General features: G+C 38.0%; 1 protein-coding gene across 1 annotated transcript in view; it reads right to left on the bottom strand.

The window, feature by feature from the left end:
- The window catches only part of PEX7 (peroxisomal biogenesis factor 7), a 778,079-nt gene that overhangs the window by 228,968 nt on the left and 521,379 nt on the right, over window positions 1-27,732 (bottom strand). The window contains exon 8 of the mRNA XM_053710885.1: window positions 25,399-25,454. Within this exon, the coding sequence (XP_053566860.1) occupies window positions 25,399-25,454 (56 nt within the window). The remainder of the gene's footprint in view (window positions 1-25,398; window positions 25,455-27,732) is intronic.

A 27,732-nucleotide genomic window follows, 5' to 3' on the forward strand; every position in this document is an offset into this window, starting at 1 on the left:
TTTTTATTTTACTGGCAACTTTGTATTTATTTTAACTAGGTACAATAGTTATTAAATAGTTATTAACTATTTAATAACTTCCTAGTTAAAATAAATACAAATATACCTGTAAAATAAAACCTAACCTAAGTTACAATTACACCTAACTCTACACTATAATTAAATTAATTCCCTAAACTAAATACGATTAAATAAAATTAAATAAAATGATCTAAAGTACAAAAAAAAAACCCCCATTAAATTAGAGAAAATAAAAAACAAATTACAAGATTTTTAAACTAATTACACCTAATCTAATCCCCCTAACAAAATAAAAAAGCCCCCCCCCCCCAAAATAAAAAATCCCTACCCTACACTAAATTAAAAATAGCCCTTAAAAGGGCCTTTTGCGGGGCATTGCCCCAAAGTAATCCGCTCTTTTACCTGTAAAAAAAAATTACAACCCCCCCAACATTAAAACCCACCACCCACACAACCAACTCTACTCTAGAAACCCACCCAATTCCCCTTTAAAAAAAACCTAATACTAACCCCTTGAAGATCACCCTACCTTGAGAAGTCTTCACCCAAACGGGCCGAAGTCCTCAACGAAGCCGGCAGAAGTGGTCCTCCAGACGGGCAGAAGTGGTCCTCTTGACGGGCAGAAGTCTTCATCCAGACGGCATCTTCTATCTTCATCCATCCGGCGCGGAGCGGCTCCATCTTCAAGACAAGCGGAGCATCCTCTTCTGACGACGTCTTCTTGAACAATGATGGTTCCTTTAAGTGACGTCATCCAAAATGGCGTCCCTTCAATTCCGATTGGCTGATAGAATTCTATCAGCCAATCGGAAATAAGGTAGGAAAAATCCTATTGGCTGATGCAATCAGCCAATAGGATTGAAGTTCAATCCTATTGGCTGATCCAATCAGCCAATAGGATTGAGCTCGCATTCTATTGGCTGATTGGAACAGCGCACCAAGTAAATTTTAATCAAATATTTCATCCTGCTAAATTTAATACTTAAAATTACAAATATCAAATAAGAGCATTTTATTGTTACAGTTTTATGTCCCTTTATGTGAAAAGCTTAAAGCAACGTTTAATTTTTTTTAATGTTATAATCACTTAACTGCTCGGAATAGCTGACATTATGCCTACACTTTTCAGTATTTTGAAGACAAAAAAGGTCCCCACATATTAACCCACACTGGGAAAAAAAAAAATTCAGAGAGGGACCCTGTCCACCCGCATTTGTGGAGAGAGAGGCAGCATCTTTTTTTCATCTCTGCCAAATTCACTTGTGCAACCAATTGTGGAAGAGCAGGGTTTGTCAATCATCTTAGTCTGAGATATTTTATTCTTCCACTAACTGGACCTTAAAGTGTTGTTTGGACTCAAATCATAATCATTCACCATCCAAAGGGATCTGTGTGAGGCAGTAACTGTACTTCAAATTCCTCTGCATTAAAGCTTGCTTATATAAATGTTATCCCACCCTAATATTTCTCCACTGGGAGACTGACGCTGCATTCATTTTTACATTATACAAAACCTTCCCAGGAGCACCTTGTAAATGAAATCACAAAGTAAGTTAGCTAAAAAAAAATAAAGAAAATAATTAAATGTATGAAAGTCCCCATTTAGGGACAAAAAAAGATAGTTAAAGGGATAGTCCAAATTAAACTTTCACGATTCAGATAGGACATGTCATTTTAAACAACTTTCTAATTTACTTTTATCATCAAATTTGTTTTGTTCTCTTGTTATTCTTAGTTGAAAGCTAAACCTAGGTAGGCTCATATGCCAATTTCTAAGCCCTTGAAGGCCACCTCTGCATTTGACAGTTTTTCACAGCTAGAGGGTGTTAGTTCATGTGTTTCATATAGATAACACTCTGCTCATGCATGTGAAGTTATTTAAGAGTCAGCACTAATTGCTTGAAATGCAAGTCTGTCAAAAGATCGGAGATAAGGAGGCAGTCAGCAGAAGCTTAGATACAAGGTAATTACAGAAATATTAATATAACAGTGTTGGTTATGCAAAACTGGGGAAAAATAAATAAAGGGTTAATCTATCTTTTAAACATTTTTGGTGTTTACTATCCCTTTAATACCTAAGCCTTATTAACTATGGCAAGTTTTTCCTACTTCAATATTAACTCATAAAAAGGAAATGTTTGTATTAATGTCAAACATATATCGTTTTCAAGTTTTACAGACATATGCACACTCCTGATCTTACAGCAGTATGCATTATCTTCTATCATCAAATTGGATTGTTCTCTTGTTATCCTTTGTTCAAAAGCATATGTACATACCCTCAGCAGCAGTACTGCCCTACTGGAAGCTAACCAGTGATTGAAGGCTAGCTACATGTGCCTCTTGCCATTGGCTCACTAGATGTATTCAGCTTGCTCCATTTACCAAGTAGCGATAGCTGCTTCAGAGGACCAGTTAAGTAGCAGTGTTCGTAAAACCTACTTAATCTGACACTTTAGGTGATGAATAGCAATCATCTCAATCTGATCGGATTGGGATGATTGACAGCGCGCAAGTAGGTGGCGGCATTGCACAATCAGCGAATTGCGCAATGTTAACTGCAGGCAACTTTCTGTTGCCGCTCGCTGCAAGGCTGGGAAGTTAAGGCTCAAGACAGCAAACCTTGCCCACCCGGCCTTTGATAAATGGAGCCCATAGTTATATATAAGTAATAGTGCAATAATAAAATGTTCTAATGTATTAAAATATTTTGCAGTTTTATGTCCTACCAACATTTCCATTATTCCAACATCTTCCATGTGCTCTAGTTCAACAATAAGTCTTCCTCAATCTTGCTTTAGTCCTAAACGTCCGAATTGTAAATGAGAGCAATTACAGCAACAGAATGAAGCAATGAATCGTAAAAAATATAGGTACGCATCATTTGGTGTGTGCGCATATCACAATATAATCAGAGCGCATTGTAGATGTAATAGCACAATGCAACAGTGAGTCACTAGAAGGTTCCTAGGTATTATGTGACCCTTTGTGGTAACTGAAATAAATCTTGTGCTAAACAAAATGGCAGCCTATAGTCAGAATGTAACGAATATAGGTATTTAGGGAAAGGTCAACATAATGCAGCCTTTATTATACAAGACAGTAAATGAGCCTAATTTTACTTTGTTAACTGTAATTTATAAGGATCTGACATATACTATTACAGGTTATGTATTTAAGCTATGGATTCATGCGGTCTTCCGTTTTGATTTATAAAAAAAAAATTCCGTTTGAGATTGTCAGGTGTTACAAAATATTAACCAAGATCTCTCAGGATGGTAAATTTTAGCCAGAAGCAGCAGGACAGAACCGGATAATACATTTGTCATAAGAGACTCACAGCAACAACATTGGGGCAAAAATTGTGTCATTTTTAGTGAGCTAATGAGAGACACTGTTTTGTGAAATATAAAAGATTTTAAAGTGTAAGGCACTTCTTGATGTATGTCTCATAAATATGCACAAAAAACAGAATTTATGCTTACCCGATAAATTACTTTCTCCAACGGTGTGTCCGGTCCACGGCGTCATCCATAACGTGTGGGAATATTCTCTTCCCCAACAGGAAATGGCAAAGAGCACAGCAAAAGCTGTCCATATAGTCCTTCCTAGGCTCCGCCCCCCCCCCAGTCATTCGACCGACGGACAGGAGAAAAAAAGGAGAAACTATAGGGTGCCGTGGTGACTGTAGTTAAAGAAAGAAATTTATCAAACCTGATTAAAAAACCAGGGCGGGCCGTGGACCGGACACACTGTTGGAGAAAGTAATTTATCAGGTAAGCATAAATTCTGTTTTCTCCAACATTGGTGTGTCCGGTCCACGGCGTCATCCATAACTCGTGGGAACCAATACCAAAGCTTTAGGACACGGATGAAGGGAGGGAGCCAATCAGGTTACCTAAACAGAAGGCACCACGGCTTGCAAAACCTTTCTCCCAAAAAGGCCAAGTCGCTGCCTTACATATCTGATCAACAGAAGCCTCGTTCTTAAAGGCCCATGTGGAAGCCACAGCCCTAGTAGAGTGAGCTGTGATTCGTTCGGGAGGCTGCCGTCCGGCAGTCTCGTAAGCCAATCGGATGATGCTTTTCAGCCAAAAGGAAAGAGAGGTAGCAGTAGCTTTTTTACCTATCCTCTTGCCAGAATAAACGACAAACAGAGAAGACGTTTGTCTGAAATCCTTTGTTGCATCTAAATAGAACTTTAAAGCACGGACTACATCTAAATTATGTAACAAACGTTCCTTCTTTGAAACTGGATTCGGACACAAAGAAGGCACAACTATTTCCTGGTTAATATTCTTGTTGGAAACAACCTTTGGAAGGAAACCAGGTTTAGTACGCAAAACAACCTTATCTGAATGGAACACCAGATAGGGCGGATTACACTGCAGAGCAGATAATTCAGAAACTCTTCTAGCAGAAGAAATAGCAACCAAAAACAGAACTTTCCAAGATAACAGCTTGATATCTATGGAATGTAGAGGTTCAAACGGAACCCCTTGAAGAACTGAAAGAACTAAACACCACATACTCTTCACCATCTCCGTTCTGTTTTTAGCCAGAAATGTTTCAAAGCCATTTTGAAATGTATCTAGGGTATTGCCATACACTACCTCCTTAGGCAATGAGCTCCACAATTTGATTGCTCTTAGAGTGAAAAAAACATTTACATTGCTGGAGATTAAATCTCTTTTCCTTCAGCCTTACATTGTGACCTCCAATTTCCTTGGAATAAACAGAGCTTCTGCCAACTCTGTATATGGGCCTTGAATATATTTATATAAAGTAATCATATCATCTCTCAAGTGTCCTTTTTCTAGAGATAACAGACCCAGTGTGGCTAACCTCTCTTCATAGTCTAAATTGTCCATTTCCCTTATTAGTTTTGTGGCCCTTCTCTGAAATTTTTCTAATTCTACAATGTCTTTTTTTTTTTTTTTAAATTGGTCCACATAACTGCACTCCATACTCAATGTAAGGTCTAACTAGGGGATTTATATAGTGACAAAATTATGCTTTCCTTCCTTGCATCAAAGCCTCTTTTAATACATGATAGTATCTTTTTAGCCTTAGAAGCCACTGCACTGCATTGCTCCCCCATTTTTAGTTTGTTAAATATAAAATCACCCAAATCCCTTTCCTCCTCTGTTTTGCCAAGTCTAGTCCCATTTATATAATAGGTAGCCTGCTTACTTTTACTTCCAAAATACAGAACCTTACATTTTCCAGTATTTATCTCATTGTCCATTTACCAGCCCATTCTACCAATTTTGTAGATCCCCTTGCAAAGCAATTTTATCCTACACTAACCTAATGACCTTACACAACTTTGCACAATCTGCAAAAATAGAGATTATGCTATTTGATCCTTCCTCTGAGTCATTAATACAAATATTAAAAAGAACAGGGACCCTTCCATTATTAGGAGTTATTTTCAAAGAGATTGATTATTTTGCAAAAATGTAGAGAGGTTTCTACTAGGGCTATAATAAATTAGTTACCTATTGGGATATTTGAAATCTCTGGCTACAATGTTCTGGACGGAAAAAAAAATCTCCCTCCTAACCCCCCCCTTTTTCCCTCTATTTCTGCCTGAGGGAAAGTGCAGTTTCCATCTTGTCAGGTTTACAGTGGATGACTTGGATCTAAACGTAGTGTATAAATCATTTGACATGCAATAACCCTAATCTATGAGGTTCTATATATTGTTATAGCATTATCTATCTAAAAGTGTTTGAGAATATGATATATAATATAGTCTATGTAGGTTTAAGCAGTTCTAAGTGGTTATTGAAATCTGTCAGTTACAACTAGTAAGTTTTGCTTATTATACCTAAGAACAGGAGTGTTTTGTCTTTCCTTTGGACTTCTTTATGGTCTCTTAGAAACCTACTGACAGTTTTAAATTGAAAAGAGACACATTTACAGTTGGACTGAGTAATTGTTTTATTGTTTTGTACATTTCTCTTAATATGTTTTCATATGTGAAGTAGTATTTCATTATGTACTGCTGTTGAAAATGTAAAAAACAAACAAACAAACAAAAAACAGGGCCCAGTACTGATCCCTGGGGGACTCCACTACTTACCTTTGTCCAATTTTAGTATGATCCATTTACTACTACTTGTCTTTTATCCAGTTATTTATCCAAGAGCTAATATTTTCAGCTATTTCCAGTCCCTTCATTTTGTACAATAATCTCTCATGTGGGCCTGTAACAAACTCTTTGCAAAACCAAGTATATCACATCAATGTATTCCCCTTTATCATTATTGTTACTTCCTCATTGAATCTAGCTAGATCTGTTTGACATGTTTTATTTCTCAAAAAAAAAAAAAACATGCTGATTTGATCTCATAATCTTGTTTACATGAATATACTCATCAATACAATCCCTTTAAGTATCTTCCCCACTACCAATGTAAGACTTACTGGTCTATAGCTTCCTGGATCAGCCCTGCTTCCTTTTTTAAAAAGTGGCACCACAATCAGCTTTTTAATTTTTTTTTTGCCATTTATATACTTAAAAAAACTTTTGGGATTTGCCTTAGAATCTTTTGCAATTAATCTTTAAATTTTGAGTTTTGTCTAATTTGGTTGCTTTTTTTGTATGTTTTGTTTACATTCCTTAAATATTTGGAATGTCTATACTATTTTCTTAGAATAATTTAAATGCCCTACATTTTTCTTAACACATTTTTATTTTTCCACATTGGCTTGGATTTATTTATTTTACTTTTATAACCATGTGGTATGTGTTGATGTTCATTTTTTTAACAAACTTTTAAAATGTTATCCATTTATCCTCTATGTTTTTATTTAAGAATACCTCTGTCCCAATTTATGCTATTTAACTATTTCATTAAATGATTGAATTCCGAAAATTAAAAGTCTTGGTTGAACCCCTCGTAACACTGCTTATGGAAAGTGATTTCAAATGTGACCATGTTATATCACTGTTACCCGAATGTTCTTTGACTTCTATGTTTGATATTATTTCTGTTTAGCACTAAATCCAATATAGCTACTGCATCTCAGCTTAAAAGGATATAAAATCCCCCAAAAAATATTTTCCGAGTCAGACCAGAGCATACCATTTTGAAAAAGTTTCCAATTTCCTTCTATTATCATATTTGCTTTGTTCCCATGGAGAGATACCTACTGTAGGTAGGCGTCTATACCACTACATGAAAGGAAATAATGCTCTAGTGCTCTTGCAAATGGATACCACTCTTGCAAAAACTGATAATAGAAGTGAAATAGACAGTTGTTTACAATTGCATGCTCTATCTGATTCATGAAAGAAAAATTGGGTTTCATGTCCCGTTAAGTTCAGCATAACTAAATGTTAATGGAAATTAAAAAGGACAGCCTACTGCTGAATTTGTATTGCTTAAAAAGATAGATAACCCCTTTTATTACCCTTTCCCTAGATTTGCACAACCAGCACGGTTATATTAATACACTTTTTACCTCTGTAATTACCTTGTATCTAAGCCTCTGCAGACTGCCCCTTATTTCTGTTATTTTGACAGACCTTGCATTTTAGCCAATCAGTGCTGACTCATAAATAAATCCACGGGAGTGAGTACAATTTTATCTATATGAGACACATGAACTACTGCTGTCTAGCTGTAAAAAACTGTCAAAATGCACTGCAATAAAAAGGTGATCTTCAACCTAAAGAAATTGGGCAAACTTTTGCGGCCTACTATTCTGATTTATACCATCTCCACCCTTCAATGGCTGGTGAGGAATCCCCTATACCAAAAGTGAAGGATTTCCTACAAAATCTTAACCTGCCTACTCTATCAGAGGAGGATAAAGAAACGCTTAAGGCCCCATTCTCTCTAACTGAAATTAACTTAGCCATCAAGCATACCCAAAATAATAAAGCCCCGGGCCCAGATGGGTACCCGGCGTCCTTTTACAAGCTCTTTAAGGCTGATTTAAATAAAATCCTTCTCAAGGTTTTTTCGGAGGCCCGAGAGTCAGGTCTGTTTACTAAAGAATATCTGCAGGCAATAATTCTACCTATTCCCAAGCCAAACAAAGACCCAACACAATGTACCAGTTACAGACCAATCTCATTGATTAATGGAGATGTAAAGCTCTATGCCAAACTTTGGGCCAACCGCCTTAATACTCTACTCCCGAAGGTAGTACATTCAGACCAGGTCGGGTTCACCTTTGGTAGGGAAGGGCCAGATAATTCTCGAAAAATTCTGGACATCCTCACAGAGGCGTCTCGTTTAAAACTTCCCATGCTGGCCCTGTCTTTAGACGCAGAAAAAGCGTTTGACAGGGTCAGATGGGATTACTTGTGGTGCACACTAACTCAATTCGGCATACCAGACGAAGTGATAACAGCGATCCGAGCCTTATACTCCTGTCCATCTGCGGTTGTTAAGGGCCTGGGTTTTGCCTCTCCGGAAATTCGTATCACTAATGGTACCAGACAGGGGTGTCCCCTATCGCCCTTAATTTTCACACTGGGCCATTGAACCTTTGGCCCAAGCCATTAGAAACTCACGTACGATACAGGGAGTACAGTTTGCCGGACGAACTGCAAAAATAGCATTGTTCGCGGATGACGTGACATTATTCCTCACAAACCCGCTAGGCTCCTACCTGCCCTCCTTGATCTTGTTTCCAAATTTGGTGCCCATAGTTATTATAAGGTCAACGTCTCTAAGAACGAGGCTTTGCCTGTTGGTCTTCCTGCTTTTGAACTGGATGTTCTTGTGAACATCATACTCCTTTTCAATGGTCACAATCCACCATCCGACACTTGGGGATTCAGCTTGGCCCAGACCCGAAAGCCGTACTTGCTATAAACTACTCAGACATTATTAAAGAGGTCCCTGAGCTCACCACTACATGGAACTTTAAAGAGATCTCATGGCTGGGCCGCATAGCATCTTTCAAGATGACGGTTCTACCCAAAATTCTTTATTACTTTCGCTGCATTCCTCTCAATGTTCCTAGTGCCCTTATAGATAAGCTCCAATCTCTTGGTCAAAAATATATTCTGGGGTAAATCTAAGCCTCGTATTGCCAGCAAAGATACTTCAGAAAAAGTACGAACAAGGAGGTGTAGCTATGCCTAGTATTCGCGGGGGTACTATGAGGCTGCCAGGCTCTCACATATTTTAGCATGGGCAGACAAGGGTGAACCGCAAGGATGGAAGATCATAAAGGCTTGTGATCTCCCTATAGGTTTGGGCTTAGCTGACCTGCCATGGATCCCTAACTATCGGTAGACACACTCTGGGAATAAAGAATGTCATTGTTAGAGAAAAATCTGAAAATTTGGCATAACCTTAGGAATCTACCAGAGGTTGCTCCACACCCATCTCCTATACAATCTTTGCTCCGCTTTGCTCGCAGCCCCTGCCTAAAAAAAACATGTGCCGCGCTGGGGTGTTTGGGATTTGAAACTGATCTCCCAGCTATATCCCTCGGGCACTCTGGTCATCCCCGAGCAATATAGGATCTGTCATTAAACCCCCCCCCCCCGTGTGGGTTAAATTTGAATACTCTAGACTATACGCTTTCCTGATGTCTTGGGGATTCCCTAAAGGCCCCAATAGACCTTTGACTGCCTGGGAAAAAATTGTGGCAACTCCCTGTTAGGACCCCTAAACTTATCTCATTCCATTATAGCTTACTACAGTCGTCCACGAACAAGGACAGACCTTGGCAACTTAGAGCTTGGGAGGGAGACTTGTCCAGACCAATTACTGACAAAGATCTACACATGGCTATGACACTAACCAAGAAGACAGTACACTGCGCGAACACTCTAGAATCGTATATGAAATTGTTTCTGAAATGGTATTTATACCCCCTCTAGACTTTCACAGATGTTTCCTACAACATCCCCCTCTCTGTTGGAGAGACTGCGAATTAAGAGGTTCAGATATACATATATGGTGGGACTGTCCTAAGTTTAAGCATCTGTGGACACAAGTGTCCTCCCCTCTGTTCTACCCTTGGGCTGAATAGACCACTTACCCCTGATATAGCTCTACTACACATATTTCCCGCGAAACATTCTGGCCCCCCTTGTCTAAACTATTAATCTTTGTTCTCCGCTGGCCACTAAGTTGGCGATAGCGAGGAGCTTGGAAAACAGACACAGCCCCCAGACATTGCAGCTATCACCTCCATAATACAGACATATGCCAAGATGGAACAGGGTTACTACTTAATATGGATAAAGAAGATCTTTACTGGCAGATCTGGGAAACCTTGGTTTCATTACCAAGAAAACTCTAGATAGATGGGCGGACCCTGACTTTTGTTACAGACCCCCCCCATCTGCTCTCTTTTATCTGCAATCACTGACCCATATTCTCTCCCCTCCTTTTTCTGTTCCCCTCTCCCCCCACCCTCTCTTCTCATACTATGTAACCTACTATCCCTACCCCAGCCCTTACTCTCCACTGCTCCTATTTCTTCTGGGGCGGCTTGCCCCGCCTGGAGATGCACACTGGAATTGATCCGTCGGGTCACTGAGAGAAGCATGGTAAATGGTTTTCCCTAGGCCTGACTTGTTGAAATTACCTACAATGTTGAGTGAATATCTATGATTATTGTATTCTACCAATCACTATAATTAAGGTCAGTCAAAATGTAATGTCCTTTTTTATATGTTTTTGTAAACTGAAAAACCCTTGCGGGTGTATGGTATAACCTGTCTTTGCTTATGGTGACATTCTCACTATGATTTCCGAAAGACCTATGTATATACAAGAAACTGTCTAACATGTTATTGTCATTAACAAGTTTATCTTAAAATAAAAATTACTTTTGAAAAAAAAAAAAAAAAAAAAGGTGATCTTCAAGGTCTTAGAAATATGCATATGCGCATACCAAGGTTTAGCTTTCAACAAAGAATACCAAGATAACAAAGCATTTGAAGATAAAAGTAAATTGGAAAGCTGTTTAAAATTGTATGCTCTATCTGAATCATGAACGTTTATTTTTGACTAGACTGTCCCTTTAACTGTAACATTTCCTTGTTTAATATGACTGCAATAGGAATGACACCTAAACTTAAAATACAAACAGATTCCATAGATTGAATCGCGTTTCATCTATTTGGATTATTTTTGTTTCTGACGGTTCTTGTATTAGGATTGCACAATATACACAGGATATTTTGTGCATGGAATACTTGAAAATTTAATGAGCTACAACTCAGTCTTGTGCTACAACATTTGCATTTATGCTGGTTAAGACGCTCTAGTTGGTTACCCAAAAAGGACAACATTTAAGGCCATGTAAACATCAAACATTTAGATTACAAGTGGAGCGCTCTACTTTGTAATACCAGCGCATACTACCATAGGCTCCAATGGGAGCCTTGTTCTGATGCTGACAGAGATGGCTCACTGGTTAATTTTCTGAGCGCTAATTGCTACCGCGAGCTTGTGGTAGCAATAACCAGCCACTTGTAATGGCTAGTTAATTATCGCGCTCCCGCAAACGGGCAAACTTTCCCATTTGGGGCAGCACAATAATTCAGTGCTACTCTAACAAAAATGGGGTGACAAAGTAATTTTCTGTGTATTGTGAATTTGTTTTTATTTGAAAAAAAAAATGTAAAGACTCAAAATTTTAAGTTTTAATTCTTTTTTTTGTTTGTCTAAGAATTACCCTAATGGCATAGGGACTATGCAATCTTAAATTGTCTTGTTGATAAAAGAGTTAGTCGTTTTTGTGGGTCTCATGAACAAGCCAAAAAGTGACTGTTTGGTTAACGCATATGGACCAGTTTGGGCATAAAAAAGAACAGTTTGTTTAATGCTTTAAATTATAATAGAGATTCATATGCAAATCATGTTGCACTATCATGTATGTGTGCCTTATACAAGAAATTGTATTCGGATACAAAATATTAGGTCCGGTATCTCAGGCATATTTCTGTATAAAATCCCCAGAAGGAATACAAAATGTAACTTATAAGAAAGCCAAGTCATTCAAAAAAAAACAAAAAAGTTAAAGGGACAATAAAACAAGTTGGGATAGAGACAAAATATAATATGTACTTTAATTACTTTACCTGCAAATTTATACTGCAGTGCCTCACCATTAAACCCTTTCTTTTTAGTTTCTGAATTGTAAAAGCTCTAACTCCCACCACACAATTCCTTTTATGGCTGCATCTATATTTATCATTGATTTAGTAAAAATGCAGACTTTAACTTTAACGCATTAGCTGCTGGAGCATGCCTAGCAGCATATAAGCTGCTGTGAACTAATTTGAAATATAATGCCTGTGTTTCTGATGCTAAACACTGAGAAGGGGGGTGGATCAGACTACTCCAGACAGCATGGCTATGTAACTCATTTAGCTTATTTTTGGAAATTATTTTAAAATACTTGACAGACATTTTTTTTTTACCCATTTTTTTTAATTCAAACTATTTTTACTTAATTAGCCCTTTTAGGATATGCACAGATCTCAACATGTTTTATGGCACTTTTAAGCTGCATGTGACAGCAGAGCAAAAAATGATACATGTGTTTAAAAACTAATTTATTTTGTTGTTCTTAAAACATTATTTAAAGCTGATGCCATTTTATACCTGAAATACTACAGTATGTTGCACTAGGTTAAAAAAGATCATTATTGTTAACTGAATTGTCCAAACTGTGCTAATGCTGTACAGGTGGCCCCTCGGTTTTCAATTGTACACCGTTCAGAACAACTTTTTTTCCAGTCATGTGACTGCTATTGAAAAGCATTGAGAAGCAGTGCCATTGATTAAAATAGCCAGTAGGTGGAGCTGTCTGCTTGTGATGCAGCAAAGCCGAGCAAGCTGAAATTAATCAGTTTAACCAGACATGAGCTATCGAGCAGATTTCAAAGGAACAAGATCTTCCTGTCTATAAATCAGTCCAGATTGGGAATGCATAGAAAGAACTGTTTGCAGAAAAATGCAAGTGAAGTCTGTGTTGTGTGATTATTTTATTAGGTTTATAATGCTGTTTAGGAAATGTTTTTGTTCATTTAACTTAGTTTAATTATATATTCTGTGTTGTGTGATTATTTTATTAGGTTTATAATGCTGTTTAGCATTTAAAGTCTTCATTTCAAAGCTTTAAAATAATGTATTAGGTGTTACTTATGACAATTTTAAGAGGGGCCTGGAACCTAACTCCCTCACTTCCCATTGACTTACATTATAAACTGGGTTTCAATTTACAATGGTTTCGATTTACAACCATTCCTTCTGGAACCTAAACCCCGGCGTAAACTAAGGGCTACCTGTATAGGTTTATTACTTCTTTGATTGTTTTATTTTATTATATTTATCTGTAAGTAATACAAATATAAAACAGATAACTAAATATAAAAAAGCTACAAAGATTCTAGCAAATAATCAGGGGTCATAAGTTCACGAATATAGTTATTTTTTCCCCCTGAAAACCAGTAATTGTAATGGAAACTTTTAGTTTAGTTATTGGCTATGATTCACAATTCTTACTAAAGTGAATTAAAAAAAACAGTCAGATGAAGAAGTTTGTGCAATTTCTGATTTACTTATGGCTTTCAATTACACTAATTTCCGTCACAGGTCCATTCATTCTAATTTTAGGGAAAGCTTGTCAGCATTTAATCTTAGTCTTACACAGCACTTGCAGAAAAATGTGGCAGCTCTGTGTAAACGCAACCAGTGCGGAAAAAAAGCCATTACACAGAATCGTCACCTCGGAGTCTTAAAGGGCCTTTACCTTCTTTGATACTGAATCATCCATGTTTTGTCTCAAGTGCAAACTTTTAGTTAAACCTTATGGCGTCTCATAATTCATTATAAGGTAATAAAACAAAATGGCCCAGAAAATAAATTTTTTAAAGCATACAGCCATATTACACCTAAGGGATTTGGCACTCTAAGCTTCCTTTTTAGTAGTACATATTTATATATAGTGGTTGGCAGCTTTTTCTTTGTGGGGGGACACTATTGGCATAATTTTAAAATATCTTTGACACCGCTGATTTATTTGTGTGTGTGTGTGTTTTGTGTGTGTGTTTGTGTGTGTGTTTGTGTGTGTGTGTTGTTTGTGTGTGTGTGTGTGTTTGTGTGTGTGTGTGTTTGTGTGTGTGTGTGTGTGTTTGTGTGTGTGTTTGTGTGTGTGTTTGTGTGTGTGTGTTTGTGTGTGTGTGTGTGTGTTTGTGTGTGTTTGTGTGTGTGTTTGTGTGTGTGTGTGTGTTTGTGTGTGTGTGTGTGTGTTTGTGTGTGTGTTTGTGTGTGTGTGTGTTTGTGTGTGTTTGTGTGTGTGTGTATGTGTTGTTTTTGTGTGTGTGTGTGTGTGTGTGTGTGTGTAACAGGGTCTGGTAGGAGTGGTTTACAATAAAGCTTTTGTTATCTGTTTTTTTTAAAGTCCTTCCTAAATAATCTGAGGATCTGGTTTTCGGACCGAGATACTTGCTTGTAGGTGGATATGATTTTTCTCCACACATCTCCATCAGAGAAGATTTGTATTACGAGACGCTCAATACAGTATAGGACCACCTTTTATTATGTTTCTATTTATGTATATATGATTTAGTGTTGTGGCCACAGCATAATTTTTAATGCATTGTGTATAGTAAATTATATATTTTGATACTTCTTTTTATACATTTGTCCTTTTATTGATTTTATAACCCTAGCTTTTTTAGCGCCTCCCAGGTTGTAATCTTTTCCATGTGCTATATATAGTCTGTGTATTGGGGGATCGCAGACAATATTGGGTGAGCATATAGGGTGAGAGCCTTCTGACTTTACTTTGTTAAGTATCTATTAACTGTACCTTATCTCCCTTATAGTTTGGTAACATAGACTCTATTTATGGATCTGTTTAATACCAGAGATTTCCTTCTTTTAGATATGGAGAAAGCAATAAGCTTGGAAACACCCACTAAACTGAATTTATATGACTCCATAACTAAACTAGAGGAAATCATAGTTAAAAAAATTAAACAGAAGGTAGAACTAGACTTTAGGAATAAATAAATGATCTAAATATGGTCCCTAGGGGACTCAGACTAAAGAAAAAACTGCACATTTGAATTAGATGACCACCATGCCCAAGAGTGGTATGGAGTTTTAGAAAAGGCATCATCTGATAATAAAAGCCAGAATAAGATCACTAGGACTGTTAGCTGAAGAGGTTGAGAAATTTAAAGAGATCTTGAAATTGTATGCTGAAGACAGCCTTTTTAAAGCCAAACAAATAGAGATTATAAAGAAAATTAATAATTAAGTGTTAATATTAATAAAGGGAAATGGAACAAAATGGAAAGAGAAGAGGGTAATTACTAACTAGTAAAATTATGCTTACCTGATAATTTTGTTTCCATCTGTATGAGGAGAGTCCACGGCTTCATTCCTTACTTGTGGGAATACAGAACCTGGCCACCAGGAGGAGGCAAAGGCACCCCCAGCCAAAGGAAATTATTAGGTAAGCATAATTTATGTTTTCCATCTTAATATGAGGAGAGTCCACGGCTTCCTTCCTTACTTGTGGGAAACATATACCCAAACTCTAGAGGACACTGAATGAAAACGGGAGGTAAAAGAGAGGCGGACCCTATTCTGAGGGCACCACAACCTGCAAAACCTTTCTCCCAAAAGCTGGTTCAGCCGAAGCAAAGTCGTAAAATTTGTAAAACTTTGAGAAAGTACAGTATGTAAGGAGGACCAGGGTAGCCGCCCTACAAATCTGCTCCATAGAGGCCTCATTCTTGAAGGCCCAAGATGAAGCCACAGGTCTAGTTGAATGAGCCATAATCCTCTGAGGAGGCTTATGTCCCGCTGTTTCATATGCTTAGCGAATAATGCTCCTCAACCAAAAAAAATAGGGAAGTGGCGGAAGCCTTCTGCCCTCTGCGCTTCCCAGAATAGACAACAAACAATGCTGAAGTCTGTCTAAAATCCTTTGTGGCCTGAAGATAGAATTTCAAAGCCCTAACCACATTGTTCCTTCAAAGAAGGTGGTTTAGGACACAAGGAAAAGAACCACAATCTCCTGATTGATGTTGCGATCAAACACAAACTTAGGGAGAAAACCCAACCCTGTGCAAAGAACAGCCTTGTTAGCATGAAAAACTAGGTAAGGAGGCTCACATTGCAAGGCCACCATCTCAGACACTCTGTGTGCCGAAGCAATAGCCATTAAAAAAAAGACCTTCCAAGACAGTAACAATGTCAACTGAATGCATGGGCTCAAACGCAGCACTCTGCAAAACCTTAAGAACTGTTGCAAATCTCCACAAAACACCTTGGGATGGAGAGGACCATTCCCCCGATGAAAGGAGTGTCTGCTGAGGAAATCCACCTTCCCAGTTGTCCACACCCGGAATGTGGATCGAGCAGTTGTGGCCGTCTGCCCATTCCAGAATCTGAGATACTTCCTTCAATGCTAGTGAGCTCCTTGTTCCCCCCTGATGGTTGATGTAAGCCACCGAGGTAATGTTGTCTGATTGGAATCTGAAAAACTTGGACAAACCCAGAAGAGGCCAATTCTTCAGAGCATTGAAGATCGCTCGATGTTCCAAAAATGTTGATCGGGAGAAGAGATTCCTCTCAAGTCCAACAGCCCTGTGCCTTCCTGGCACCCCAAATGGCTCCCCATCCTGAGAGACTTGTGTCCATAGTCACAATCTCTCAGGATTGTCTCAAGAAGGACGTCCCTTGGGACAGGCGATCTGGTCAGAGCCATCAAGAGAGAGATTCTCTCGACCAGTTGTCCAGAGAAATCTGTTGAGACAGATCCGAGTGGTCGTCGTTCCATTGCCCCAGCATGCACAGTTGAAGAGGTCTGAGATGGAACCTGGTGAATGGAATTATATCTATGATGGACACCATGAGCCCAATTACCTCCATACACCGGGCCACAGATGGCCCTGAGGAGGTCTGGAGGGCAAGACAATTGGAAGTAATTTTGCAACGTCTCTGGTCTGTAAGGAATATCCTCATGGATATGGAATCTATTATCGTGCCCAGGAATTCCGCCCTGGTACTTGGAATCAGATAACTCTTTCCTAAGTTTATCTTTCATCCATGAGATTGAAGAAAAAGAAGAGCTCTTGAATGGTCTTCTGCCAGCCGGCAGGACTGAGCCTGGACCACGATGTTGTCCAAGTATAGCGCTACTGCAATACCTCCGGACCTTGCCACCACGAGCAGAGCCCCAGAACCTCCATAAAGACTCTTGGAGCAGTAGCCAGACACAATCTGGAAGTGCTGGTCCAGAAAAGCGAATCAGAAGACCTTGAAGTGATCCTTGTGAATTGGCACATGCAGGTAAGCATTATTTAAGTCTATTGTGGTCATGAACTGTCCCTCTTGAACTAAGGGCAGAATAGACCTTATCTCCATCATAAACGATGGAACCGACAGAAACTTGTTTAGGCACTTTAGGTCTAGAATCGGGCAAAACGTACCCCCTCTTTCTTTGGAACCACAAAAAGGTTTGAGTAGTACCCTAGACCTCTCTCTGATAGAGGTACTGGCACAATTACTTCCAGGGAAGAGAGATCCCTCACGCACCCTAGAAAAGCTTCTTGTTTTTCTGGTCTTGAAGACAGGTTTGATAAGAGGAAACTGCCCCTGGGTGGATGAGATTTGAAACCTGTCCTGTAACCCTGAGCGATGACCTCTAGAACCCAAGGGTCTTGCATGTCCCCAACCAAGCCTCCACAAAGAGAGATAGTCTTCCCCCAACACAATCTAACACTGGATTGGGGTCGCCCCTTCATGCTGACTTTGTTTCTGCGGGCATCTTGTTCTGCTTGGATGTATTCCAAGATTAAGATGGTTTCTAAGCTCCTTTGGACTGATCAAGCTTTGCGAAGGGCTGCTGGAGTTGGGATTTATCCGAACGAAAGAGACGAAAATTAGGACCTTGTCCTTTAGGTTTATTCTTCTTATCCTGCGGTAGAAAGGCACCTTTGCCCCTAGTGACCGTGGATATGATAGAGTCCAGTCCTGGACCGAAAAGAATCTTCCCCTTAAATGGAAGGGAAAGCAATCTAGACTTTGAAATCATGTCTGAAGACCAAGACTTCAGCAAGAGAGCTCTACGGGCTAGAACAGAAAACCCTGATGTCTTAGCATTCAGGCGAATAATCAGCATGTTTGCATTACAGATGAAAGAATTAGCTACCCTCAATTAATTCTTTCCTAGATCTCGTTGAGGGGAGTTTCCACCTCGATTATCTCCGATAGTGAGTCGCACTATAAGGTAGCGGCTCCAGCTACCGCAGCAACCGCCTCCTGCAGGCTAAAACAAGTACCCTTCATGTGCTGAAACATTTTTCTTAATAGAGTTTCTAGCTTCTTATCCATGGGCTCTTTAAACGACGAACTATCGTCAAGCGGGATAGTGGTGTGCTTAACAAGTGTGGAGATAGCTCCATCCACCTTAGGGACAGACCCCACAACTCTAATTGAGAGCCTGGAATTTGAACAATTTCTTAAAAGAAGAAGAAGGGGAAAAAGAAGATTCAAGGCTCTCCCATTCATTCTTAATAAAGAAAGCGTAAGTGCTTGATGCTAAATCTAAAGTCTGGTTCCTCCGCAGTCGGAGGTTTAGAGGCAGTAGATTCTGACCCAGAAAGAGCCTCCTTTGAACTATCAGAGGCGTCTTCATCAGCGGATAATCTAGTATCAGATAAATCCAACAAATTGGTAGATGACTGATAATCTAGTATCAGATGAATCCAACAAATTGGTAGATGACCCCTGCGAAGGATAGCAATATTAGACCTTTCGCTTGAAGGCCGCAGACACTGCTGTTTGTAACTGTTCAGAAAAGTCTGGCGGTAAGAGGGCCCCTCCCGAAGGAGGATTAGCAGTGCGATGGGAGGCAGCATGTGTAATAGGAGATGATTGCAAGGAGCGCACCTCACGGGAAAGGAGACCCCATCAGAGGTGGAGGGCTCAGTGGGTACTAAACATCTTTGTCTTTTTAGATATAATTAACTTATGGAGGCATGTGGAACATAATTGAGCAGGCGAGAATACCATAGCCTCCTCACAATAAAAACAGGTATTAGATTTAGGAAAAGAGGGAGTACCCTCTAACGCATCAGAGTCCTCCATAGCTTGTGCTTTTAAGACGGACACTAGAACAAGATAAATGGAACCTTTATACCCCCAATGTCAGGGGCACTCACCACCTCATATGACCCAGGCCCCATCGAAAAAAACGCTTCTTCTCCTGTAAACCGCACAGTCAGGAAAGAGGAAGTCAATGAGACCACACCTGGTCACATGGAGTGTCATGCAGGACCGCCCCTCGCTCCAGGAGAGAAACGCACCAAAAAATAACAGGCAGCGCAGTTATCTCAAAAACGAAAGTAAAACCTAAATGTTCATCTGTTAAAATCTGACAGCGCTCAACCTTGTGTCTGTAGCTCCTAGTATTGTGGGTACCAGCACCCCCAAAAAGGTGAATGTAGTGCTAAAAATAAATACACAGAGCGCCTCCTAAAAGGCTAAGACACTAGTAGTGACAAGATTATTTAAATAAAAAATATATTGAAATTCTATAGGGGTATATAAAATATTTTATAAGCTACTTATAGCTAAAATATACAAACAAGATACAAAAGTGGATCCACTAAAATTAACAATAAAATATGCATATATCTATATAAAAAAACAATACAATTGTGGTTAAAAAACACAACAATATACAATCTTAATCACAAAATAAATTACAATAAAACAGCTGTTGATGGTTGGATAAAAAATATAAAATATATAAAAACATCAATTTACTGAGTAGGTGTCCATAAATATGTAGGTCCCAAACTTTAAATTCTTTCCAAAGAGTGAATGTCCAATATGAAGATTCTATTTTAAAACAGTTATCCTTATATATCCCTCGATAAAACGGTGAATTGATGAAGTGTGTAAAAAAGAAAAACGTAGTGGTTTTCAAATCAAATTTCAAAAATTATTGTGAATATCCAAAAAAAATCCTGAAAAGATGATGTGATGAAGTGGGCGTGAATAATCAAAAATGTGTGTACACAAAAATGAAAAAAGAAAAAGGAAAAAATGTGAAAAAATAATCCAAATGAATATTTAGGATGTGTTAAAGTGAATAACACACTTATAAAGTGACCCTTATGTGAATACAAGATGTGAAGAGATGCTCCTAAAAAGTTATTCCTGTGTGTAAACGATGAAAAAATACAGAAATGGATCCTATGTCTCAGGGATCAATTCATTCAAAGATATACCTGTAATAAAACAAATATAACATAGTGCAAAACTGCTATTCAAACTTAGTCAAACTTAGGCCTAAATGTTCATCTGCCTGAGCCTCATCTCACACATATCACAGCATAAAACATAATAAAGCAAGTTATGTATAAATCCCCTCTGTTGAACAACTTTACTGGGAAGGCTTTCCACAAGATTCTGGGGTGTGTCTGTTAGAATTAGTGCCCATTTAGCCAAAAGAGCATTTGTGAGTTGAAGCACTGACTTGGAAGAGAAGGTCTAGCTCCCCAAATATCATTACAATTCATTCCAAACATATTTAATAGGGTTGAGGTTAGGGCTTTGTGCCAGTCACTTGAATTCCTCCACACCAAATGTGTAAAATGAAGTCTTCATGGGCCGTGCTTTGTGCACAATCATGCTGGAACTGGAAAGGGCCTTCCACAAACTGTTGCCACAAAGTTGGAAGCACCCAAATTGTCTAAAATATCTTTGTATCCTGTAGCATTAAGATAACCTTTTACTGGAACTTTCTAGCCTAGTCCAAAACAGTCCTAGACCACTAAACCTCCTCAGTCAAGCTTTACAGTAAGAATTATGCATTCCATAGGGTAGCATTCTCCTGGCATCAGCAACACCCAGATGCAATTGATTAGACTGTCAGATAGTGAAGCATGAGTCACCACTCCAGAGAACACATTTCCACTTGCTTTACACCACTTCATGTTGATGTGAGGCTTGTGTACAACTGCTCAGCCAGGGAAACCCATTTCATGAAGCTCCCAATGCACACATTCCGTGTGCTGATGTTGCTTCCAAAGGCAATACAATAATATCACTCGTAGTTGACCAGAGTAGATATAGTAGGGCCAAAATTTCACAAGCTGACTGGCAAAGGTGGAATCCAATGACAGAGTCAATTTAAACTCACTGATCTCTTCAGCTAAACCCCATTTTTTATTAAGGTATTGATAAGTCACACAACTCCAGTTACATCAGTATGTTTCATATTTTGTCAAACATATAAAAGAATAGATCAATAACATAAATCTTGTTAACTTCACTGTAAAATATAGTATCTTCATATTTAACAATTATATCACAAACCAGAACAGTACAGAACTGACATTGATACCTTAAATTTTTACTTTATAAACAGGTCTTTCGATAGAACCTCTTTATTATGTTTTGCTGCCGAATAGGATGATACTTTTATGCTAACCTATCGCAGGCAAAAACATACTCTCTTATTTGGGAGGTACAATTTCTTATCACAGATAAGTTACATGTAATATCTAATGTTGAAAAGGTCAGACACTCATAAATATGCATAAATATGCAATTGAACATTTATACAATTAATATAACAAATAGGAAACTTAAAAGGATACATTTATATTATTCCAGTATAACTGTATGGGGAATAGCAGACCAAAGCAGCTCTCTGCTAAATCCCAGACTGAAAGCTGGGTATGTTACGTACATCCATTAATTTGCTTAGAATGAAGTAAGCAAGCCAGTATATATGACACCTCTATATAGCGTCTTCATATTAGGCATATAGGGATATAAATGTTAGGATGTTGGACGGGGGGGTCGCGTCTAGGCAATTATTGGGTGTGGTATTGTTATTATCATGAGGCTTGCTATCAAGAAGGGCTCTCTTGGGCTCATCATCAGACAAATGGAAAGTAAAATAAAATAAGAGGGCAGAGAATTAATTAGTAAACTCGCCGTACTAAAAATGTAACTCTGGAAGCTTGGGAATATGTACCTTGTCACCCTGGTACGGGCCCTATACCCAGATGACAGGTAGTGTAAAGATCCCTCACCTTAGGATAAAGATATAGTTATCCTCAAAGACAAGTTAAATACACTAATATGTAGAAAACTACCTCCTATGGGGAGATCAGAGGGAGCTGAACATAACATAATACGGCCTAAATAAGCAAGCTATAATCAGGTTGATTTATATACCCACTGATAGAAGATATATGACTTATTAATTCGCCTACAGAACATAATACTAAGCCTAGTTAAACATATCGGCTACGGATCTAGTAAGTTAGAATAAATGCAATGAGTAATAGAAAAAATAGAAGATCTCAAACCATAGCTAAATGGAGGAAGGGGATTTTACAACGCTAGGCTTTAAACCTACTAGTACATTGCTAAAGCAAAGTAGGGAGGCGAGCAATTATGCAATTCTATAAAATGGCATTCTTATTTTAAAGATGAACATTAGCATACCAAACTATCTGCAGTGATACCTCCTATTCTAAGTATAAAGAGGAAACCAAATAAACTCGGCGTGATCGCCATGAAAAGTCTAAACATAGACCACAAACTTAAGATAACATTCAGTATGGGTAAGTATAACATTTTCTGCTGTAAATGTCTCTTATTCATTGAAGCAGGATGTACATTAAAAATAAGTTTAGATAGCTTAATAGTGGCTATAATCCAAACATGTGCATAATGACAGACATGAGGAAGGAATATATAAAGGTTTGGGGTGAGCACTCAGTGATATGGCCTTATAGTGGGGGCAAAGTAATTAACATAAGGAGATCTCCAGACCCTGGGATATCTACAGTGGGGCTGCAGGAATAACATTATAATAATAGTGGTTTACCCATTGCCAAGTCTGTATAATAGAGTCCACAACTACACTCCATAGGAGGCCTCCACAAATATGTGAGCACCTCTAGGAGCCTGCTCTATAGCTGGAGAAGAAAACCGTTGCAATAATGAAATGTCAATCGACTCAATTGCTTTGAGGTGAGGTTTGGGGTCAGAAAGTTGCTGAGATGTCGAGTTCTGCGAAGTCAGCTCCGGCATTGCCATGGAACTTCCAGTGATTACCGGATCCTCAGATCTCTTTGTGGCGTGGTCGGTAAAAGTGTGATCCAGGTAGAGCCTGTGATATGTCCCCAGAATCGCTGCTGTTGTTTGTGAGGTAGCGCTAGCAGGCATTCCGAGGAGTTGCTCTGTCGATATGACTCCTGACTCCAAGCCATTTAGTGAATTGTTGGCTACTCCCCAGGTTACTTCTTCTAATGTGCCAGATAAGTCCTGAGAAAACATCTTTCTAGCTGACAATCCAAATCTTGCAGTAAGAGATGTAGTATCTTCTGAGCCTTCCTCCATTATAAGTGCAGCTTAATAATTGACTATTATATCTGGCATATCTGGGGAGGGTGTCAAGGGTCCTGCTGGAAAAGGCCTCAATGTTCCGAATTAGGGAGTAGGCGGCATAAATCCAACAAATCTTGATATTTAGGTGGTCAGCAGACTTTTGTGAAGTTGACTAGAGAATATTTTGCCATTTATGTTGCTTGATGTCTTAAATATTTGGATAGATTGACAATCTTAGTCTAGGGTCCTCTGACTTTGCCTCCTCTCATGGCTCTACCCGGACATTGCCCCCCCCCCCTTCAGCTAAACCCACTTTAGGGCCAGTGATTGTCTATGGAGAGTTTTATGGCCATGTGCTGGATTTTATGTACCTGATCGCAATGGGTGTGGCTAAAACACCTAAACTAAATAATTAGTAGAGGAATCCCACATAGTTATGGCCATATAGTGTTTATATATTATGGTAGCCCAAAAACTATAGGTTAACAACTTATTTACAAGCTGGCATATGAATAAAAAACATGCAAAATTATAATATATAGTAGTTTGGGGGGAAAATTTAAAAGATAGGTCAGTTTGTTTAATGTATATGCACAATGTCGTTTAACCACCAAGCTACACATTTCTGTAGAAAAAAAAAAAATCCTGTGTCTAAGGAAACATTTTATGGGGGATTACTTAAAGGGATATACCGGTCAACATTTAAATACAAATAGGTGAATTACATATTTCAATACACCATGTATTGGCAGAAATGCTTCTAGTAAAAGTTATCACTGTTTTTAGTGTTAGCATGTTTCTCTGCATGTGATGTGAAGCATAACCAAGATATTCTCAGTGCACCAGCATTTTAAATACTACACATGCTCAGAACATCAGTGGGGCTTGTATCAAGTCAGCAATTAACAAATTAAGTAATTTCATGATGGCACAAACACCTTAGGCTCTAGGAGCATGTGCTGTATTTAAAATGCTGGTGCACGATGCATACTTAAAAGGATATTCCAGCCAAAATTGGAATCCCATGGGTGCATTTCGTTATGAACAGAAACAATTTTTTAATATACATGCATTAGCAAAAATGCTTTCTAATACAAGCTATTAGCTGTTTCAAAAAGTGTATTTAAGTATGCACCGTGCACCAGCATTTTTAAACACAGCACTTGCTCTGAGAGCATAAGGTGCTTGTTACCATCTGGTAATGACTCCAATTTGTTAATTGCTGACATGATACAAGTACCACTGATGACTTGAGAGCTGCATTATTTAAAATGTGGATGCAGTGACAATATCTAGCTATGCTTCACATGCACGTGCAGAGAAAAAATATTAACACTAAACAGTGATAACTCCTTACTAGAAGCATTTTTTGCCAATACATGTATATTGCAAATATGTTTCTATTCAAAGATATAATAAACCTATGTGCATTTATATTTTGACTGGAATGTCCCTTTTAAATGCGCTTTTGGAACAGCTATAGCTTTTATTAGAAGAAATGCTTCTATTCAAATTGAAATGCATCCCATGTGGATTTCAATCTTGACTGGAGAGGTCCCTTTAAGAATTTTATAATCACACAATTATATGTGATAAACCCAAATACATTTTATTTAATATAGGGAAAAGGCAAGCTGGATAGCACAGGGAAAATAAAATGTACAACAGCTTTGGCAGCTTATCTCCTCTTCTATGTCAAAACAACCGTGCTACTTTATTTAAAGTGTGGGAAAAATGTGAATATGCCAGGCACCTGTCATATCAGATATTCTTTAAACAAGCTGTTTGGTTAACCTTCAGTAACTAATTAATAATACAAGAAGACGGTGGAGGAGCAGGAAAATATATAAAAGAACTCTAAAAACCATCCTTACCGCTTCCTAACACTTAAGGCAACAAATATTGATATTATAATGTTTTTACCAATAAGACAAATAGACCTGTGTGTTCAGAGATATTAAAAACAGTGTTAATACACATTACTGTAGAATTCAGGAAATCATACCTCACAGTGAAGTCATAGGAGCACGATGCCAACATGCTGGCATGAAACGGTGAAAACTAAAAGGTAAAAAGAGAAACAAAACACAAATATATTTAAAGAAGCAATACACAAAAGCAAAAAGATATTATTTTATTAACATATTTATATAAAATATTATTTATGGCTTCTAAAGTAAGTGTACCCAAGAGAATATACAGATAATTGAATCATCCTCAAAATTCTTAAAACTATAAATGATTTTAATGTGTTATTTTTCCAGATAGTAATATTTATTTACCAAAAGGTGCTAGCTCCATTTTACTCAAATGTGTCCACTCATTTACTAAAAGATGTTAATTTGTTTCAACAGATTGGCACTTTTTGCCTTTTTTTAGAAGCTTGCTTTTATTTTTTTTTACATAAATTACTTTGTAGCATAAAAATGCCCTTGAGGTTTTCACGAGTTTATTTTTATTCACAGTTTTTCATTTATATAAAATAAAAGATAATAAAAACATGAAGAAATGCATTAGAAAAAAAATGTGAGTGTCATTCTCTTATATAGGGCTAGATTACGAGTGGATCGATAACTTCCGTGAGATATTGCGTTTTTTTCCGGCTTTTTACACTAAGTAAACAGCGTGTGTATTACAAGTTAAAAAGTAAATGCATTTGCTCGAGCGCAATGATGATTCACGCTTGTCGGGTTAGTGCGACTTGAGAGCTCGCGTAAAGGGTAGGCTGCACTAAACAAAACATAAATACACTTAAAAGTACAATTTCACGCATACAAACAATGTCTGATAAAAAAAACCCGAGACCTCATATTTTTGAGCCCGTATAACTTTTTTGTGCAATATTTCATTAGCTGGTGTTATGAGTGTAACTGTACTTTGTAATGTATTTTTTATGTGTTTTGTGACACATTTTTTTTGTTTAGCAAAACAGTTAAAAATAGCTCTGAGGATTTGGTGATCATTCTAGCATAAGTCGCGATTGTTCTAAAGCGATTGCGTTTACTTTCAATATTTGTAATACCAGCGCAATTTAACCTGTGAGCAAATGAACACAAGAGCCCAATATCGTAAGTTGTAAGCTCTTCATAATTCAGGCAAGAATGTCCACTTCTGATTCATGTTAAGTCTGCCTAAGGCTAGCAACAGGGTTAATTGAGCCTATACTTCAGAGAGGTATATGGGTACTTTAGTAGAAGAGAACTATTAAAGGGACATGAAACCCAAACAGATTCTTTCATTATGCAGATAGAGAATACATAGTAACATAGTAACATAGTAACATAGTAGATGGGGTTGAAAAAGGACCGAAGTCCATCGAGTTCAACCTATTCAAATCTAAAATATATACAAAAAGCTCCAGTTAAAATGAAATAATCCCACTAAAAGGTGACCCATTTAATACTAGCATATCCATGAATTTTGTTTATAGACAGAAATGTATCCAAATAATTTTCAAATGTATCTAGGGTATTGGCATTCACTACCTCCTTTGGTAATGAGTTCCAAAATTGTATTGCTCTTACAGTGAAAAAACGTTTCCGTTGCAGGAGATTAAATCTCCTTTCCTCCAACCTTAAATTGTGACCTCTGGTCACAAACAATTTTCTTGGAATAAACAGCGCTTCTGCCATCTCTGTATATGGGCCTTGAATATATTTATATAAAGTAATCATGTCTCCTCTTAAGCACCTTTTTTCTAAAGAAAATAGACCCAGTTTGGCTAACCTTTCCTCATAGGTTATATTCTCCAATCCCCTTATTAGCTTTGTGGCCCTTCTTTGAACTTTTTCTAGTTCTGCAATATCTTTTTTTGCGATCGGTCCCCAGAACTGCACTCCATACTCAAGGTGAGGTCTTACCAGGGCTTTATATAGTGACTGAATAATGCTTTCCTCCTTGAGTCAATGCCTCTTAATACATGCTAGTATCTTATTAGCCTTTGAAGCTGCTGCCCTGCATTGTGCACCCATCTTTAGCTTGTTATCTATTACTACTCCCAAATCCCTTTCCCTCTGTGTTTGGCTAAGTCTGTCCATTTAAATAATATGTTGCCTGCTTATTTTTACTCTCCAAAATGTAGACCCTTGTATTTTCCCATATTAAATCTAATTTTCCATCTACCTTGCCCTTACTTCTAATTTTTGCAGGTCCTTTTGTAACGAAAGTTCATTCCTGCTTTGACCTAATGACCTTACTTAACTTAGGTATCATCTGCAAAAATAGAGATGTCGCTATTTAATCCTAGCTCCAAGTTATTTATATAAAATATTAAAAAGAATAGGGCCCAGCACTGATCCCTGGTGTACTCCACTTGTCCAATATGAGTTATGATCCATTT

Source organism: Bombina bombina, chromosome 4 (assembly GCF_027579735.1).
Source record: "Bombina bombina isolate aBomBom1 chromosome 4, aBomBom1.pri, whole genome shotgun sequence".
Taxonomy (NCBI): domain Eukaryota; kingdom Metazoa; phylum Chordata; class Amphibia; order Anura; family Bombinatoridae; genus Bombina; species Bombina bombina.